The sequence below is a fragment of the Lithobates pipiens genome, unplaced genomic scaffold, assembly GCF_037356315.1.
Source record: "Lithobates pipiens isolate NorthernLeopardFrog02 unplaced genomic scaffold, aLitPip1_a1.2 Scaffold_23, whole genome shotgun sequence".
Lineage (NCBI taxonomy): Eukaryota > Metazoa > Chordata > Amphibia > Anura > Ranidae > Lithobates > Lithobates pipiens.
This window is the reverse complement of record NW_027507785.1, coordinates 319,271,785-319,291,049: the sequence shown is the minus strand read 5'-3', so window position 1 is coordinate 319,291,049 and position 19,265 is coordinate 319,271,785. Positions and strand designations below refer to the sequence as shown.

The following is a 19,265-nucleotide window of genomic DNA, read 5'->3' as shown; positions in this document are numbered from 1 at the left end:
GTGGATGATCGGGATTGTCCTAGAGCGGAGTGTGTTGGTAAAGTGGAGTCTATGGACCACTTTTTGCTCCAGTGTCCCTTTAACATAGAGGTGTATAAAAGGGTGGGGAGGGCTCTAGGCATCCCCTTTTTCTATCGCATGAGTTATGCGGAGTGGGTGTATGGGGCATTCCCGACTCACTGGGATTTTGATTTGGATACACTGTTTTTAGTTAGTATAGTTGTCCGTTACTTCACATGGAATGCACGGTGCCAGATTACCCTGCGGAAGAAAGTCCTCTCTGTTGAGGTGGTGGTGCACGATATTCTGGGTGAGGTTGGGAAAATTCGGGGTCTTGAGAAGGGCAGGGAGCCTCGGGCAGTCTGGATAAGGGCGTGGAGGAATATCAGACCTGCCTTTGGTGAACTGCCCATCTCTGGGTGAGGAGCTCTTTTCTTTTTCTAGTTCTTTCACTCCCTTAGCTTTTGTTGGTTAGTATCTTCTTTTTGAAGAAGGGCTGCATGCATAATAGGTGCGGGTTTGTTTCTTAACCTCACAAGTTTGATGTCTGGTGTAATGGTGTGAGTTGTAATAGGATTTATGTTATTGCTGTAAAGTATTTTTTTGGTTTGAGAGCAGTTTTGCTATATTTATTTTAATTTATGTAAATATGTATATATTTATGTATATTTATATATTGTGATTTTATGCTTAATGATTGCAAGACTTTTAATAAAGAAAAATTGGGAAGAATGTTCCTTACATTGGTAGTCAGTGAGAAGAATGTTCCTTACATTGGTGATCAGTGAGAAGAATGTTCCTTTCATTGGTGATCAGTGGGAAGAATGTCCCTTACATTGGGGGTCAGTAGACATGTGCGATTCATTTCTGGAAATTTGTACATTCGTACAAATCCGAAGTACTAATTTTTATGCATACGAATTCCGTACGAAATTTCATTTACGAATTTTGGATCCAAATTCATAACGAAAATTCATAATTGTTACGAAAAGTTAACGAACCTAAAAGTTAAAAACCCAGGAAGTCAGCACAGCACAGAGATGGTGGGAACCCTATGGGAATTTCTATGCTTACAAATTTTATACGAAATACGAAGTTTTGTTAGCGAATTTCGGGAATTTCAGGTCCAAATTCCGTTACAATGGAAACGTGACTGATGTTTTGTTCACCAATCAGAGGAAGTCAGCACAGCACAGGGATGGTGGGAGCCCCCTCATAATGATAAATTCATCATAACGAACTTTCGTTATTTAAAGGAAAAGTTTACGAATCTAACGAAAATTCGTATTTCGTACGAATCTGAATTGAATTTCGAAAAATAAAAATTCTTTTTAATACGAAACGGAACAAAACAAAACAATTTTTTTGATGGCGCCCATGTCTAGCACTGGTCAGAGGATCCTGGAGAATGGACATTCTGGGTGGACCTGACCAGTTAGGGGCTCTGCCTTAACACTGAACCTCCATATCAGGAGAGATCACAAGACCAATGCCTTGGCACAAGACTACATGCTGTACAGATGCAGACTAATTAAAAAAATAAAATGTTTTAGCACCTTTTCACCCCCCCCCCCCCCCAAAAAAAATGAAGCTGAATTCCAGGCTGATATAGAAGACACACATTAATGCAGTTCTGTAGTCATCAATGTATTTTTAAATGCAAGCAGTAAATGTTCCTGACTATCCCTGTACAGGTATAGGAGTAGAGCTGGAGACTGAGAGAACGAAGTAGCACAACATGCGTGCAGCTCATGTGCCGACAAGGAACATGCTGATAGGAGGAGAAAACAGAGTGACAAAGGGATGAGCACGGCTGGGCACAAGCACGTACCTGTAAGCTTTTTAAGTGTCCAGCTGCGGGCCGGCGGCATGCTCCCGACCCGGTCCTGCGCTCCGTGGCCGCGGGACCAACGGACCCGATCGCCACTGGTGTCCCGCGATCGGGTCACAGAGCTGAAGAACGAGGAGAGGTCTGTGTAAACAAACCTCTCCCCCGTTCTTCCTACTGAGCCTGTCACTGATCGTCTGTTCACTACTATAGGGAAAGACGATCAGTGACGTCACATGCCAGGCCACGCCCCCCTACAGTAAAAAAAACACATAACGTCATACGTAACACTCTACACTGCCCCTTAGTGGTTAACTCCTTCACTGCCAGTGTCATTTACACAGGAATCATTGCATTTAATTAGCACTGATTGCTGTATAAATGACAATGGTCCCAAAAATGTCCGATGTGTCCGCCATAATGTCACAGTCACAATAAAAATCGCTGATCGCCGCCATTACTAGTAAAAAAATAAATTTATAAAAATGCTATAAAACTATCCCCTATTTTGTAAAAGCTATAACTTTTGCACAAACCAATCAATAATTGCTAATTGCGATTTTTTTTTTTACCAAAAATATGTAGAAGAATACGTATCGGCCTAAACTGAGGAAAACATTTTTTTATATATATTTTTGGGGGATATTTATTATAGGGAAAAGTAAAAAATATTGAATTTTTTTCAAAATTGTCGCTCTATTTTTGTTTATAGCGCAAAAAATAAAAACCGCAGGGGTGATCAAATACCACCAAAAGAAAAAAAGGATGTGGGGAAAAAAAAGGACGTCAATTTTGTTTGGGAGCCACGTTGCACGACCGCGCAATTGTCAGTTAAAGCGACACAGTGCCCGAATCGCAAAAAGGGGCCTGGTCCTTTGGCTGCAAATTGGTCCGGGGCTTAAGCGGTTAAATGAAATTAATAATTTGTCACCTGTCACTGCAGAACAAGAATTTCTCTCATATCTTTTCTTATTAATAAACGATTACATTTTGGTATCTGAAACCTTTTGTTGATCCAGCTGTTATATGAGGGTTTAATGTAATCAAAGGCACTTTCCAGAAGGTACTGTGACCTGCAATGAGCACAACAGAGCTGCATGCAGGTGAAGGTAACTGACGAATATGCTGAATATATACATAGAAATGTAAAAAAATAAAAACTATAAAAGTGATTATTATGTGTAAGTTTATTTTGAGAAGTATAATTCCTGATTCAATTACCTGAACGCCGAGCACTCCATCCGCTTCATTATTTCCATCTGTCACAGTGAAAACAATCGCATCTTCGTATGATTCTGAGTCATCGTGCTGATACCTGCCAAAAACAAAAATCAACATAGAAATATGTGTTTGTTAAACTTTCAACAGTATAGAGCTTGGCAGCAAGTTACAGGAATCCCCCGCACCATCCTTAGGTTTACTGCAGAGTTTACCTTCGGTGAGATACTTGCTAATGGTGCCACCCACAGAAAGGGAAGAAGCTTCCGTTCCATCATACCTAGCACAGCGGCACACGGGTCATTCTGGATGGAAGAATGCCCTTTAACCACTTGCTTACTGGGCACTTAAACCCCCCTCCTGCCCAGACCAATTTTCAGCTTTCAGCGCTGATGCACTTTGAATGACAATTGCGCGGGCATACAACACTGTACCCAAATGAAATTTTTATCATTTTTTTCCCACAAATAGAGCTTTCTTTTGGTGGTATTTAATTCCAGCTGGGAGTTTTATTTTTTGCTAAACAAACAAAAAAATGCAAAAAAAACAAAAAAATCATGTTTAATAGTTTGTTATAAAATTTTGCAAACAGGTCATTTTTCTCCTTCATTGAAGAGCGCTGATGCGGCGGCACTGGTGGGCACTGATAGGCGGCACTGGTGGGCACTGATAGGCAGCACTGGTGGGCGACACTAATAGGCACAGATAAGGTGGCACCGATAGGCACAGATAAGGCAGTACTGATGGGCACAGATAAGGAGGCACTGATGGGCAAAGATGGGCACAGATAAGATGGCACAGATGGGTGGCACTAAGGGGCACTGATAGGTACCACTGATAGATGGGACTGATGGGCACTGATAGGTGGCACTGATAGGTGGCTCTGATAGGTGGCACTGATGGGCGGCACTGATAGATGACACTGATGGGCACGGATATGTGGCACTGAGGTGCAGCACTGTTGTTGAGGCAGATTGTGGGCACTGATAGGTGGCACTGATAGGTGGCACTGTGGGCACTGATGTATGGCACTGTGGGCACTAATGTATGGCACTGTGGGCACTAATGTATGGCACTATGGGCACTAATGTATGGCACTATGGGCACTGCTGGGTGGCACTGCTGGGTGGCACTTTTATTAATAACTGGCAGGGGGCAGGTGGGCACTGATAAGTTGGCCGTGATCGGGACTGATGTCCCGATCACGGCCGCCGGTGATCGGCTTTTTTTTTCTCTCCTCGCGCTGTCAGCGCAAGGAGGAAAAATAGCCGCTTACCAGCTCTGTTTTGTCACATGATCAGCTGTCATTGGCTGACAGCTGATCACGTGGTAAGGGGTCGGGATCGACCCCTTGCTCGGATCCGTGATCAGGCGAATCTCAGACTCGCCAATCACAGAGCGCGCCGCGCGTGCACCTCAGGGGGCGCGCAGGCCGCTCATGCACGGGATGATGTCAATAGACGTCGTCCCGGCAAATCAGGTCCGCGCTGTAGCCGTCATTCGGCTATAGCGCGGATCTCTAGTGGTTAAATGGTGGCTAGTGGGAATAATGCTCCTTACATTGGCAGTCAGTGGGAAGAATACTCCTTACGTTTGGTGATCAGTGAAATAATGCCCCTTACAATGGTGGCCAGTGGGAAAAAAGGTCCTTACAGAGGTGGCCAGTGGAAAGAATGCTCCTTAAAATGGTGACCAATGGAAAGAATGCTCCTTACAATGGGGGCCATTGGGAAGAATACTCCTTAAAATGGGGGTCAGTGGGAATAATACCCTTTACAATGGTGGCCAGTGGGAAGAATGCTCCTTACATTGGCGGTCCATTGGAAGAATGCTCACTGTTACAGTGGTGGTTAGAATGCAACCCTTACAATCAGCTAAAAAGATCATTGCTACTGGTACTGCCAAGTGGCCTTGGCCTGGAACTATGTAGGCATCCTTCAAATGGGAGGTCAAATCAACCATAACTCAAGGCTCTGGGTATCTGTTTTAACCATAACTCAAGGAACTCTGGAGGAGCATGCATACTTAGCGGGAATTCCGGGAATTGCGGGAATTCCATCTTGTAATGAAGAGGCGGTTTGTTCCTACCTGACTTTCAAGGCTCGAAGGTCTTCAAGGCTAAACGAGCCTCCCTCAGGCAGGATGACTCCGCGGAGTTCCAGATTTCCATGCAGAGGACGAGACTTCAAAATAATTCTCAGATCCTCCTCTTTTGTATCCACATCAGAAATATCAATATTTTCCCCCGTAATCAGAGCGCTGGCTCCTTCCTCAGTTCTCACAGGGCTGGTAAAAATCTGAAAGGTAACATTTGGTGAGCAATGGCACCAATGAACATGAGCCTATTGTGACGCTCTAAGGCCCCATTTACACCTGAGCATAGCGTTTTTCAGCCAGAAAGTCACGCGATTTTGCCTTGATTTTGCCTTGTTTTTGCCGCGATTTGGTACAGGTCAAAAGGTCACCAATGTAAAAAGCAGAAAAACGCCCAAATCTGCCTAAAAAAAAAAGTTCCAGAACTTGTTTGAGCTTCAGGCGTTTTGGAGCTTCTGGCTTCAGGTGTGTTGGAGTGGAGAGGTGAACCATCTCCGAAGAGAATAATTGATTTTTTTCCCCCCTCCAGCGTTTTGTAGCTTCAGGCTTCAAGCTACAAAATGCTCAGGTGTGAATGGGGCCTTAGTTGTAATTATATTCTTTAGAATTAAGTCTTATAACCACTAATAATACATCTAGTTACATCTTGTCTGCTGCACATACACACCTTGGGGGTCTGATCATCTACCGGCATGACCGTTATATTGAAGAGGAGTCCAGTCAGCTTTCCTCCGTCTTCATCGCTTACCGAGAACTCAAACTGAACATACATGGGGTTGGGTCCGATGTCATGGATCGGCGGCATGTATGCCACTTTCAGGTGGGTTACCGCTTCCTGGCCAGAGGATTTCAAAATATCATCAATAGCCAAACAATAGGTCTGATTTATAAAAGGACTAAAGGAAGAAAAGCTTTGTTGTCAGAGGCAGACAAACTCTTCCATTCCTCCAGTCCTGAGTAAAAGAACAGAGACAAGAAATGTTCTTCCTTGTCACTGGAACCACCAGACATGGTAAAGAGAGCATACACATAACGAGAGAGAAGGGAAGCGAGAGAGATAGAGAAATAGGAGGGTGAATAGAAGAGAGAGGGATGAGGAGAGTGAGAGAGAAGATAAAGAAAGGGAGGAAGAAGAAAAGAAAGGTAAGAAGAGGAAAGGAAAGGAAGGATGTAAGAGGAAAGTAGAGAAAATAAATAAAAAGAAAGGAAGGAAGAGGAAATAAAGGAAAAGAAGAAAGAGAAAAAAAGGAAGGAAGAAAAAGGAAAGGATAGAAAAGAAGGAGGAGAGAAAGAAAGGAAGGAAGAGGAAAAGAAAGAAAAGAATGGAGAGGAATAGGAAGGAAGGAGAGAAGAAAAGGAAGGAAGGAGAGAGGAAAAGAAAGGAAGGAGAGATGAAAGGAAAGGATAGGATAGGGGAAGGCAGTGAAAAAGAAAGGAAGGAGAGGGGGAAAGAAAGAATAGGGGAAGGAAGAGGAAAAGAAAGGAAGGAGAGAGGAAAGGATAGAATAGGGGAAGGAAGAGGAAAAGAAAGGAAGGAGACAGAGGAAACAAATGAAGGAGAGAGGGAAGGATATGATAGGGGAAGGAAGAGGAAAAGAAAGGAAGGAGAGAGGGAAGGATATGATAGGGGAAGGAAGAGGAAAAGAAAGCAAGGAGAGAGAAAAGAGGATAGGTGAAGGAGGAGGAAAAGAAAGGAAGAAGAAAGGAAAGGATAGGGGAAGGAAGAGCAAAAGAAAGGAAGGAAGATGAAAAGAAAGGAAAGAGAGAGGAAAGAAAGAATATATTTATGGAATGAAGCAAGGAAGGAAGATAGAAAAATAAACTAGAGAGATGGAGAAAAACAGAGGAATAGAGAGAGGATGAGAGGAAAAAGAAGAAAGAAACAAATGCCAATATACCAAAGAGGGATAGAGAGACAAAGAGAGAGGGAGGAATGAAGAGCTCAAGAAATAGGAAAAGAGAGGAAAGAAGGAAGGAAGGAGGGAGGGAAGGAAGGAAGGAAAGAAAAGGAAAGGAATTGCACCCACCTGGGTAAAAGCATTCAGGGTAGGGATTAATGGATCTTTTTCTAAAGTGTTTGCTGTATCTACAAGGATAAGTTTCCCGGCATCCTGGATACTGTAGAAAATACAGAGACTGGGTTACAATGTGTCCATATCCTCTGCATGTAAACCTCACAATGTGCGGGGAGGGGGAGTCAAATAATTTTTTAAAAAAGTCATGCTAGAAGTTCACTCTTTGTAATACTTCAATAGGACATGAGACATTACCTTTAAGTGGAGGATATGTGTGTAGGTGACACTGAGCAGGGTGGTAGACTGTTTGGCAATGGCATGTATAGGTGGAGGGCAGACTGGCCTTTCTCTAGTTAGGTTATGTCCCATATTAACTTTTAGCAGCATCATATAACATAAATACAGAGCATCTGTAAAGTATTCACAGTGCTTCACTTGGTTATCTTACAGCCTTATTCCAAAATGGATTCAATTCATGATTGTCCTCAAAATTCTACAAACAATACCCCATAATGACAACATGAAAGAAGTTTGTTTGGAATCTTTGCAAATTTATAAAAAATAAAAAATAAATAAATGCCTATAAGTATTTACAGCCTTTGCCATGACACTCAAAATTGAGCTCAGGTGCCTCCTGTTTCCACTGATCATCATTGAAACGTTTCTACAACTTGATTGGAGTCACCTGTGGTAAATTCAGTTGATTGGACATGATTTGGAAAGACACACACCTGTCTATAGAAGGTCCCACAGGTAACAGTGCATGTCAGAGCACAAACCAAGCCATGGAGTCCAAGGAATTGTCTGTAGACCTCAGAGACAGGATTGTATGGAGGCACAGATCTGGGGAAGAGTACAGAAACATTTCTGCAGCATTGAAGGTCCCAATGAGTACAGTGGTCTCCATCATCTGTAAATGGAAGAAGTTTGGAACCACCAGGACTCTTCCTAGAGCGGGCCGTCCATCCAAAAACAGTGCGATCGAGGGCGAAGGGCCTTAGTCAGGGAGGGGACCAAGAACCCGATGGTCACTCTGACAGAGCTCCCGCATTTCTCTGTGGAGAGAGGAGAACCTTCCAGAAGAACAACCATCTCCGCAGTACTCCACCAATCAGGCCTGTATGATAGAGTGGCCAGACAGAAGCCACTCCTCAGTAAAAGGCACATAACAGCTCACCTGGAGTTTGCCAAAAGGTACCTGAAGGACTCTCACACCATAAGAAACAAAACTCTCTGGTCTGATGAAAGAACAAAGGTTGAACTCTTTGGCCTGAATGGCAAGCGTAATGTCTGGAGGAAACCAGGCACCGCTCATCACCTGGCCAGTACCATTCCTACAGTGAAGCATGGTGGTGGCAGCATCATGCTGTGGGGATGGTTTTCAGCGGCAGGAACTTGGAGACTAGTCAGGATCAAGGGAAAGATGAATGTAGCAATGTACAGAGACATCCTTCACGAAAACCTGCTCTGTAGCACTCTGGACCTTGTACTGGGGCAAAGGTTCATCGTCCAACAGGACAACAACCCTAAGCACACAGTCAAGATAACAAAGGAGTGGTCAGCCAGAGCCCAGACTTGAACCCGTTTGAACATTTTTGGTGAAATCTGAAAATGGCTGTGCACCGACGCACCCCATCCAACCTGATGGAGCTTGAGAGTTCCTGCAAAGAAGAATGAGAGAAACTGCCCAAAATTAGGTTTACTCAAAAAGACTTGGGGCTGTAATTGGCGCCAAAAGATACTGCACAAGGCTGTGATACTTATATACATGGGATTTTGTTTGTTTTTTATTTTTAATAAACTTGCAAAGATTTCAAACAAACTTCTTTCACCTTGTCCTTATGGGGTATTGTTTGAAAGATTTTGAGGAAAATAATGAATTTAATCCAGCTTGGAATAAGGCTGTAACATAACAAAATGTGGAAAAAGTGAAGCGCTGTGAATACTTTCCAGATGCACCTTATGCTGTTCCAATCAGTGTCCTCTAGCTCAGGGGTCTCCAAACTTTCTAAACAAAGGGCCAGTTTACTGTCCTTCAGACTTAAGGGGGGGGGGGGGGGGGCAGAATGTGGGCATTGGGAGTATAAAAGTTTCCAATGTCAGTGGGACTAAACAATGCCACATAATTGGTGCCAGTGGGAGGAATAGCATTCCATTGTTGGTGTCATTGGAAGGAATTGTGCCCCATTGTTGGTGTCATTGGGCCCAATTGTTGGTGCCTTTTGAAGGAATTGTGCCCAACCTTTGGTGTCAATGGGAGGAATTCTGCCCCTTCATTGGTGTCAGTAAAGGGGAATTATGCTCCATTGTTGGTATTGGTGGATAGTTCCCCAAGGGGCGGATAAAAGCAAGCAAAGGGCCACATCTGGCCCCGCAGTTTTGAGACCCCTGCTTTAGCTAATAGCAGTCTTTCTGCTACTTAATGGATACATTTTGAAATGTTTCACCATCAATGCAAGGTGGACTGCCTATACTCACCACCAATGAAGGGGGGACCCATCTACACTGACCACCAAAGCAAGGAGGCCCATATACACTCACTACCATTGCAAGGGGGACCATCTATACTCACCACCAATGTAAGGGGGCCATCTACACTCACCACCATCTCAAGGGGGGCAGTCTACACTCACCACCAATGCAAAGGGGCCAATATAAACCCAACATAATGCAAGGGGGGCCATTCGCACTGACCACCAATGCAAGGGGGCCAGTTTACACTCACCAACAATGCAACAGGGCCCATCTACACTGACTACTAATGCAAGGGGGCCTGTCTACACTCACCACCAAAGCAAGAGAGTCCATCTACACTCACCACCAAAGCAAGGGGGGCCATCTACAGCCACCATCAATCATTAGTCTGGCCCCCCTAAAGTCAAAAGGACAGTAAACTAACCCATTGTTTAGAATGTTTGGAGGCCCCTGGTGTAGTAGGAGATCCATTATCTGACTCATACCTCGAGGACATCAGAGAGTGACACGGTTTGGTGACGGTGTACAAGAGCTGACTATGCGGTGACTCGGTGTCGGTAAAGTGAAGTTGATTACGACCGATCCTGGTCACCTCGTTCTCCTTCACGATAAGATGTCTTGTACTTCCAGATACTTCTTTGGGAAGCTGATCCTTCACAGAAGTAATAAGGATTACAACAACCTAAGAAAATGATCAGACATGCGTTAGGAAGTCAATCCTGGGGAGCTACGCAGCAATCCCCTGCGACAAAGCTGGAAGCCACTGACAAGAATAATCCAAGTTTTCTAGAAGACAGCTTATGCTGAACAAAATCAAATAATATGTTTTTCAGATGGAACTGCTGGCCTGACTTCTAAAGTGTCTGGAGTGCTCTCTTTAGTGCGATCCATGTGCATTGTCCAATATACACACTCCATAGGGAATGCATGCCTTGGACTATACAAAACAAAAAAAAAAGAAAATTCCCAGCTCAACTTACCAGCCAGCCTGCAACAAACCAAATTATCCTGTCTAACAGCTCACGTTAAAAACAAGTGTTTCGTTTGCACATTTTTTCAAATACATGTGTAAACTGTAGTGGCCGCAACAAGGCACTCCAGTATTATCTGCAGTCCTACTATGGAGGCTCTCAATGTTTAGAGAGTTAGGAGTACATATATAGTAATGGATATATAGATTGAGGACAGGTATGCCTCCTCCCCAAAAGGCACAGCGGCACACTGGACACCCAGAAATTAGCACAATAGCAGCAAAAGGTGTCCAGTGCCCCCCCCCCCCCCCCACACCAAATAACCAACAGTACAAACAAAAACATCTGCATACATCTGCAAATACATGCATAAGCTGCGTCGTCCTTCCATGTGCTCCTTGCTGTTAAAGTGGTTGTAAACCGTCCCCCACAACTTTGTCCCATGTAAATCAGCATAAAAAACCCTAATGAACACTGCTTGTAGATATCTCCTTACTTGCTTAGTATTGTTATAATCCTTGTTGTTCTGTAGAATGAAGTCACTGAGCATGCCCAGATCTCCCCTGATTTACGGCACACTCTCTATTTCTTATCTATCTGTTATCGGGACTTCCTACGGCACGACACTGAACTCTGCTAATCACTCAGAGCTTCCTGCTACACACCATGTGACCATGTGACCTCACATACAGTCTACACTTGGCCATTACTGCAGTCTTATCAGCTGAAGCTGATAAGTCTGACAAAGGGAAACATTAGACAATTGGCACAAGTAAATACTATGAAATAAACAAGTCAGCTATGAACAGGGAAGCAGGGTTGCCATAGAAATGTTGGATTGAGAAGGAGGCTTGGTTAACAATACAGGAAGTGCTCAATGTAAGGGCGGAAATACACTCCACTGTGGACTCAGAAAATAATACTTAAGATGGCGCTGCCTAACCCCTGGAAACAAGTTTTTTAAAGTTTCTTTAAACAGTAAGTAATATGCAATTTGGGCTGGATTACAGTGGCTATAGTCTGATAATGACTTATTATAATGGACTAAATAAAAAGAAGCATCAGAGTGGGAGAGTTTACTTCCTCTTTAAGGCCAATTATAAGTTGGGGAAGTTTCCGTTTGTTTGTACTCTTGGACTATACAAGCCTCAGGACCTGTGTTGACGGGATTTAGACTTGTGTCAATGGTATCAGTTTGAGATGCTTCTGAGATCATTCAAAATGTATTGACTGGCCCAGTGGAACTGCAAATGACCTCCATCTGGCCTGCATTTGACCTGCAGGTTTTTTATTCCCATAGTCTTGTATGGTAATGCAAAATTGGTTTGAAGTGAACAAAAGCCCATCAACACAGGCCCTTAAAGTGGAAATGTATTCCTCCCAACCTCCCTCCCCATCCCTTCTTACCTGTTAAGCTGTTAAGACCCCCCAGAAAAAGTTTCCCAAAAACATCTTTTTCTTGTGGAAGGTGTGTGTGTGAGGGGGGGGGGGGGATAAAGGCATGGACCCAAACTTAACCCCGAGAATGAAGGAAAATACCAATTTTTGGGTTGTCACCAGAACAGGAATAGAGGAGAAAACTTACGATAGGGACACTAGTTCTGGTGACACCCCAGGATTCCATCCCTTTGGAGGGATTTTCTCTCACTTCCTGTTTTGGCTGTGGGACAAGAAGTAAAGAGACCCGACAAGGGTTTTAATCCTCCCTTACACTATCCAAAATTAAGAAAAAGTTTTGTCTTACTTTTCAGCATTTTCAATCACTTTCAAGTGAGTTGTAATTTAAATTCTAAATGGACAAATGCAAACGTTACTGGTTTCAATTGACCACAAGGAGATCAAGATTGATCAAAACTACCTCTGGTCTGATATACTGTATATTTTATATATATATATACACACACACACACACACACACACACACACACACACACACACACACACACACACACACACACACTCCTTGCTACATAAAGTCCCCTTGGGGAATATATTATCTGCCTTCAGTACCGGGGCAGGTTCCTCCAGCACCCAGAGCAAGGATGAAGAACTGTACCCCCTTCCCAAATGCTAATGCATGCCATGGAATGGGTGTACTGCCCTGCGCCCATTCTCGGCCCCCTTTCTCCAGCTGCTTATGGTTGTCATTATGTGTGTACTGCACATGCATGTGTTTTTCATATCAGATGTGGGTAGATGTGGTGAGAAGTGGTCATGTTGGCACACAATGTAACAGCAGCAGTGGTTAGAGTTGACATGAAGTCACACTTCATTTATTGGCAGCCTCTGATCTGGAGCTTACGCATGGTAATGGGGTGCCCTGCCTACGGTTGCGCTCAGAGCGGCTGCCCCTCCTGCCCACCCTTTATCCTGGCAGTGTGCAGTAGGGGCTTAGTCCAGTCACAGCTATGTCTTCAAAGTACAATGTGACATCCAAAACAAGGAACCTATGTCACCAATTGCATGGACTAGCAACACTGTCCTCAGTCTCTCAATTAAAGTAGACATAGCGGCCTGGGGTTTAGTCAGGGAGCTCCTCACAAATTTACTTGCCAGGAGTAGTTATCCTGGTCATTTGCTAGAGATCCATTGATTTCTGCCTAAGTTTGGCCTTTTTGCCCATTTCTCTTCTACTGCTAGGTGGCCAGTCACTTGGTGCTACTAGATATGAGAAGGGCAACCCAAGATCAGGTTATGGGTATATGGGGTATCTCAGCCAATGGGCAAGGGTTTTCTTGAATCCCTTGGCCTGCTGGGAGAACCTATAGATCTGTGCCACCTGGATGGCTGTCTGGGTGGACGTGTGTTGTATGCCCAGGGCTACTAGGCAGGAGATTGGGCCTATCCCAGGGACATCTGGCTGCCAGGATTTGTGAGGGCCTATCCAGAAGTAAGAGGGCAGCGCAGGGTTGGGATTACGGCTTGCAGTCCAACCATAAGCGACAGTTCTGCTGGCTAGAGAACCTGTCAGTGGTCGAAGGTAGAGAGGAAGAGGTCGCTAACAAAGGGACCACCCACCTTTATCAGAGACCACAGTGAGTAACTGAAGCAAGTACCATAGCAGCATTCTCACCGAACGGGCATGGTGGAGAATCGGGAAACTTCTGGTTGGGGATCAAGTCAGGGACCCAACCAGCGGAGAGGACGTTTGCAGAGCAGCCTTGTAAGTCAAGCCAGGGACTGAGCCGGTTAGCGGGAGGTGAAGCTTGAGAAGTATCTGGAGTGCCAAGCTAGGGACCTAGCAGGGAAGCGTGGGTGACGCTTGAGGGAGATACTGCCGCAAAGCTTTGAGGAGCTCATGGGATTCTGAGTCAGTGAATCATAGGGTCTAGTGAGTGACCGGGAGCTCAAGGGGCTGAAGAACTACAAGTAGAAGTTGTAGTGAAGTAAAGAGGACTGCAACGATTTGTGTTAGCCCTTGTACACACGGTCGGACATTCCGATGGACAATGTACGATAGGACCGTGTTGTCGGATAATCCGACAGTGTGTGGGCTCCATCGGACTGTTTCCGTCGGAGTATTCGACGGACCAAGTTTTCCAGCTGGGCTATAACATTTTCCAACAACATGATCCGATCGGACCTTGTCCGATCATGTGTAGAGAATTCCGATCGGACAAAGTGCCACGCATGCTCAGATCAAATTCCTAGACCAAAGCTATTGGCTACTAGCCTGAATGTAGTCCCGTCGTAACGAAATAACGTCATCACGTTATGTACAATCGGATTTTCTGACAACTTTGTCTGACTGTGTGTATGCAACAGTTTCGGACAAAATCTGTCGGACAAAATCCGACGGATTTGGTTTTCTGAATGTCCGACCGTATGTACAAGGGCTAAGGAGCTGTTAAGGACTGTTGCCATAGTAGACAGCAATCCTACACGTGCAAATGTGGCGCCTTGCTGGGGGGGGGGGGGCCTTTCCCTGTACGGCCATCCTCCTATTGAAGCCCCGGAGTCTGCCAATTAAAATCGCAACTGCTTAAGGGTGTCCTGGCCCTAACCCTCTTTCTCCTCAAAATATAAATAGGACTGTTAGGAGAAATAAAACCTTTTTTACATCCATGAAATGTCCAGTGCCCAACAACTTTATCCATCTTGCACCCACTATGCCTTACAACCCACCACATACAGAAGGTTTTCAGTAGACTGGAGGAGGCTAGAGACTTTGCTACATAAATGTAAGCCCAACCACTAAAATCTTATATACGTATTTAACATGCTATTACAATTTAATTTTAAAGTCTTTTTTTTTATTATTTACCTATACTAGTATATCTATATTGAAAGTTCTGGAATTTAAACCAGGAGGAACTCACATGCTTGTCAGAATAGTTGGGAGGCTGGTGGCTGTCTGACAACACAAACTCGAAGGAGTCCTGGAAGATCTCCTCACCAAAGTGTCTGTAATAGATGAGGCCACGGAAGAGATCCCTCTGCAGGAAGGTCAGTACCGGAACACCTAGGACAAACCACACAGTTTTTACCTTCATTGGTGTTAAAAGCCTCCATACAAGTTATCTTCAGGTTTTTTTCGGGAACAGTCCATAATTAAAGAGGGGGACACTGCTGGACTATAAGTAGAACACACCTAGAGGTGGCATTTACCGGGACTTTCGGAGGAATATCTCTTCACCAATTCTCCAGCTTTAGGTGGCCTGGTGATATTGTAGAGGATGTGGTCATCGCTGGAATCCATATCGGTTGCCAGTAACATGTCTTTCTCAATGAGGATGGAGGCACCTTCCAGGAGCTCGAAACCCACATTGTTAACCAGGAAGGGTGGGCTGTCATCCTTAGGGAGAATGTTGATGGGGAACTTGTGCCGGATGCTGTGTTTGCCATCGAAAATTCGGAAGACAATGAAGTCTTTGGTGGTGTCACTGTCATCGTGGTGGTAACGTACAACGCCATCTTTGATGTCCTGGACAGTGACTACGAAAGCCTTGGAGTCTGATCAATGGAAAAAACATGATTATTACTAAACTTCTTCAAAGCTGAGCTTTTTTGGTTAGGAATATTCTTATTGACTTTTGCAAGACATAAATTGCAAAGACAAAATGCACAGGTTTGGAATGCGACACCCTACAGGAAGGTCAGGACATGTGGCATAGCAGAAAATACAAATATACCTGGTCCCTAGATTTAATGGGTTCAATTATCATTACACTTTTTATTTTAGACACATCTTTTTGCTGGTGTTCCCCTGGTCTTGCCCGAAGTCGCATCCATCCTCCAGCCGCCTCAGTTCCCGGGGAGGTAGTATGTGCCTAGCCCACCCGGCATCCACCGGCACACACAGCGCTTACTGCTGGAACCGGTGAGTCTGCTCTGGCCAAAACCATCTATATGTATCAAATCTTCACCATCAGGCTTGGTACATTATTTTTATTATTTTTTGATTTTTTATTTCACAGGAATTTTGTAACAACATCAGCTCCTGATGAGTGGGGAGATACCCACGAAACGCGTCGAGCTTTACTGATCATATGTCCCAGTTATTTGTTATATGGAATCATGTCTATGCCATGAGTTGATGAATTTAAATGTATATCAATCATTCTTATTGGATGTGAATCCACCATGTGGGTATACCTATCGATGCCGGGCTTGCTGTCATAGGCATTAATATGCCACTTCATTTATATTATGTACATCATTTTTGTCAAGTATTGTTATGTGGATACCATATATTGTGTTTTAATGTATTGATATTTATATATATTATGAATTTGCTCTATTATTATAAATTATGGCTTTCCATTGAACAATAAATATTCAATCATGATTAAAACTCACCTCCACTATCCAAGTGCTTCATTTAAAGTCCCAAACCTCCCTTTCTATACATATCAAAATACAAATTGGTGATGACCAGTGAAATCAAGAAGAAACTAAAAAAAAACTTTTCGTAACAAGACAAGAAGAGCAGGGATCGCCAAACGTTCTAAGCAAAGGTCCAGCTCACTATCCTTCAGATTTTAGGGGGGCAGACTATGGCCATTGGGAGTAGAAAATATCTCAGCATCAGTGGAAGGAATAGTGCCCCATTATTGATGTTAGTGGGAGGAATTGTACACCTTCATTGGTGGTGTCAGTGGGGGAAATTGTGCCCCATAATTGGTGTCAGTGGGAGGACTAGTGCTCCATCATTGATATTAGGGGAAGGAATAGTGCCCCATCAGTGTCAGTGGGAGGAATAGTGCCCCATAGTTGGTATCAGTGGGAGGAATAGTGCCCCATCGTTGGTATTAGGGGGAGGAATAGTGCCCCATTGGTGTCAGTGGGAGGAATAGTGCCACATCATTGGTATCAGTGGGAGGAACAGTGCCCCATAGTTGGTATCAGTGGGAGGAATAGTGCCCCATAGTTGGTATTAGGGGGAGGAATAGTGCCCCATTGGTGTCAGTGGGAGGAATAGTGCCACATCGTTGGTATTAGGGGGAGAAATAGTGCCCCATTGGTGTCAGTGGGAGGAATAGTGCCACATTGTTGGTATCAGTGGGAGGAACAGTGCCCCATCAATGGTATCAGTGTGAGGAATAGTGCTCCATCGTTGGTATTGGGGGGAGGAATAGTGTCCCATCACTGGTATCAGTGGGAGGAATAGTGATCCATCGTTGGTATTGGGGGGGGGGGGTAGTGCCCCATTGGTGTCAGTGGGAGAAATAGTGCCCCATCATTGGTATCAGTGGGAGGAATACTGCCCCATCGTTGGTATTAGAGGGAGGAATAGTGCCCCATCGTTGGTATTAGAGGGAGGAATAGTGCCCCATTGTTGGTATTAGAGGGAGGACTAGTGCCCCATCATTGGTGTCAGTGGGAGGAATAGTGCCCCATCCTTGGTATCAGTGGGGGGAATAGTGCCCCATCCTTGGTATCAGTGGGGGAATAGTGCCCCATTGTTGGTGTCAGTAGGAGGAATAATGCCCCATCATTGGTATTAGGGGGAGGAATAGTGCCCCATCGGTGTCAGTGGGAGGAATAGTGCCCCATTGTTGGTATTAGGGGGAGAGATAGTGCCCCATAGTTGGTAGTAGGGGGAGGAATAGTGCCCCATCGTTGGTATTAGGGGGAGGAATAGTGCCACATCGTTGGTATTAGGAGGACGAATAGTGCCTCACCGTTACTGTCAGTAAAAGCAATAGTGCCCCATCGTTGGCATTAGGGGAGGAACTGAACCCCATTATTGGTGTCAGTTGGGGGGGGGGGGAATTATGCCCCATTGTTGGTATCAGTGCCCCAAGGACCGGATAAAAAAAAAATCACGCAAAACGGTGTGGCTGGACATTTTTTTTAATTGAAATGATAGGAGAGGGGGCTGGAGCCAGATGCACATTGATTGTTTTTTTCCCCATGTTAAATGCCCCTTAAAGGGCCGGCAGCAAAAAAAAAAAAAAAAATGAATGATAATTACAGAGCTGCATTAATTTCCTTCTTTTGTATCTGCCCGGAGTTCAGCTTTAAGAAGTCCATAAAACGGCCGCTGGCCATCACTGATCAATACTTTGTCGGAATGCGAGTCCGTTTTAAAATATTTCTTCCCGCTGCTCCAACGTTCTCATGATGAACCAACAAAGAAGAAAAAAAAAAGAAATTTCTGCACCTCTCAGCGTGAGACGTCCGTGATGCAATCCATCCACTGTTACCAGGCGAACAGCTTGAATGTTATCGTTATCCACGATCTGGAAGAGGTCCCAGGTGATAGGGCGAGACTGTCCCTCCAGCAAGTCCAAACCTGGGGAGCGCGGCCAATAGAAAGTGACATCATCAACGCGGATATTTTTATGGCAAACTACAACAAGCTTGATTTATGGACAAATCCAGCTGTAGCAATAAAAGAGTTCAAGAAAAAAGAAAAATCTGAAATGTTACATAATATACAGAACTGACACCCACAGCAATCTGTCATTTAAAGTGTTACTAAACCCCGGACCCTGCATTCACTATATCTGGTCTCCCACAGTACACAGAACATGGAAATGACATTATTTTAGTAAATATAAACTGCTAAATATCTTTTCTACTCAGCAGTATGTAGCAGTCTTGTGAATTCTATCAGTGCCTGGTTAAAGGAGTTTGTAGGAGGATTTTTCTCCTTCTCCTCTGACTGTCCTATGAGGCTGCAGGACCCCCGACCCTCTGTCTGGACAGTGCTGATTGGTCCTGTGCTGATCACATGCACCCTCCCAAGAAAAAAAAAAAAAAAAAAAGCCTCTCTAGCAATACCCACCAAACTGAGCATGTGCAGAGTGAGACTCTGCTCTATTGGGAGATGGATTGGGGGACAGTGGAAGAAGGGGAGGATCAAAGGACAGCCTTTTTACACAATGCGCAGGATTAACCACAAAGGTTCCACAGTGAGTATAAAAAGCAGGCTTTACTGCGTGTACAGACTGATTTTAGTGACACTTTAACCACTTCAGCCCCAGAAGGATTTACCCCCTTCCTGACCAGCACTTTTTGCAATACGGCGCTGCGTCGCTTTAACTGACAATCGCATGCGACGTTATACCCAAAAAAAAAAAAAAAGTTTTTTTCCCCACAAATAGAGATTTCTTTTGGTTTGATCACCTCTGCGGTTTTTATTTTTTGTGCTATAAACAAAAAAAAGAACAACAATTTTGAAAGACAAAGCAATATTTTTGAACTTTTTTGCTATAA

General features: G+C 44.3%; 1 protein-coding gene across 1 annotated transcript in view; it reads right to left on the bottom strand.

Annotated features, from left to right (window-relative positions):
* Positions 1-19,265, bottom strand: part of LOC143926656 (FRAS1-related extracellular matrix protein 1-like) — a 264,491-nt gene that overhangs the window by 189,410 nt on the left and 55,816 nt on the right. The window contains 8 exon segments of the mRNA XM_077450596.1: positions 3,050-3,143; positions 5,135-5,343; positions 5,808-5,975; positions 7,168-7,258; positions 10,116-10,312; positions 14,921-15,063; positions 15,210-15,554; positions 18,208-18,339. Of these exon segments, the coding sequence (XP_077306722.1) occupies positions 3,050-3,143; positions 5,135-5,343; positions 5,808-5,975; positions 7,168-7,258; positions 10,116-10,312; positions 14,921-15,063; positions 15,210-15,554; positions 18,208-18,339 (1,379 nt within the window).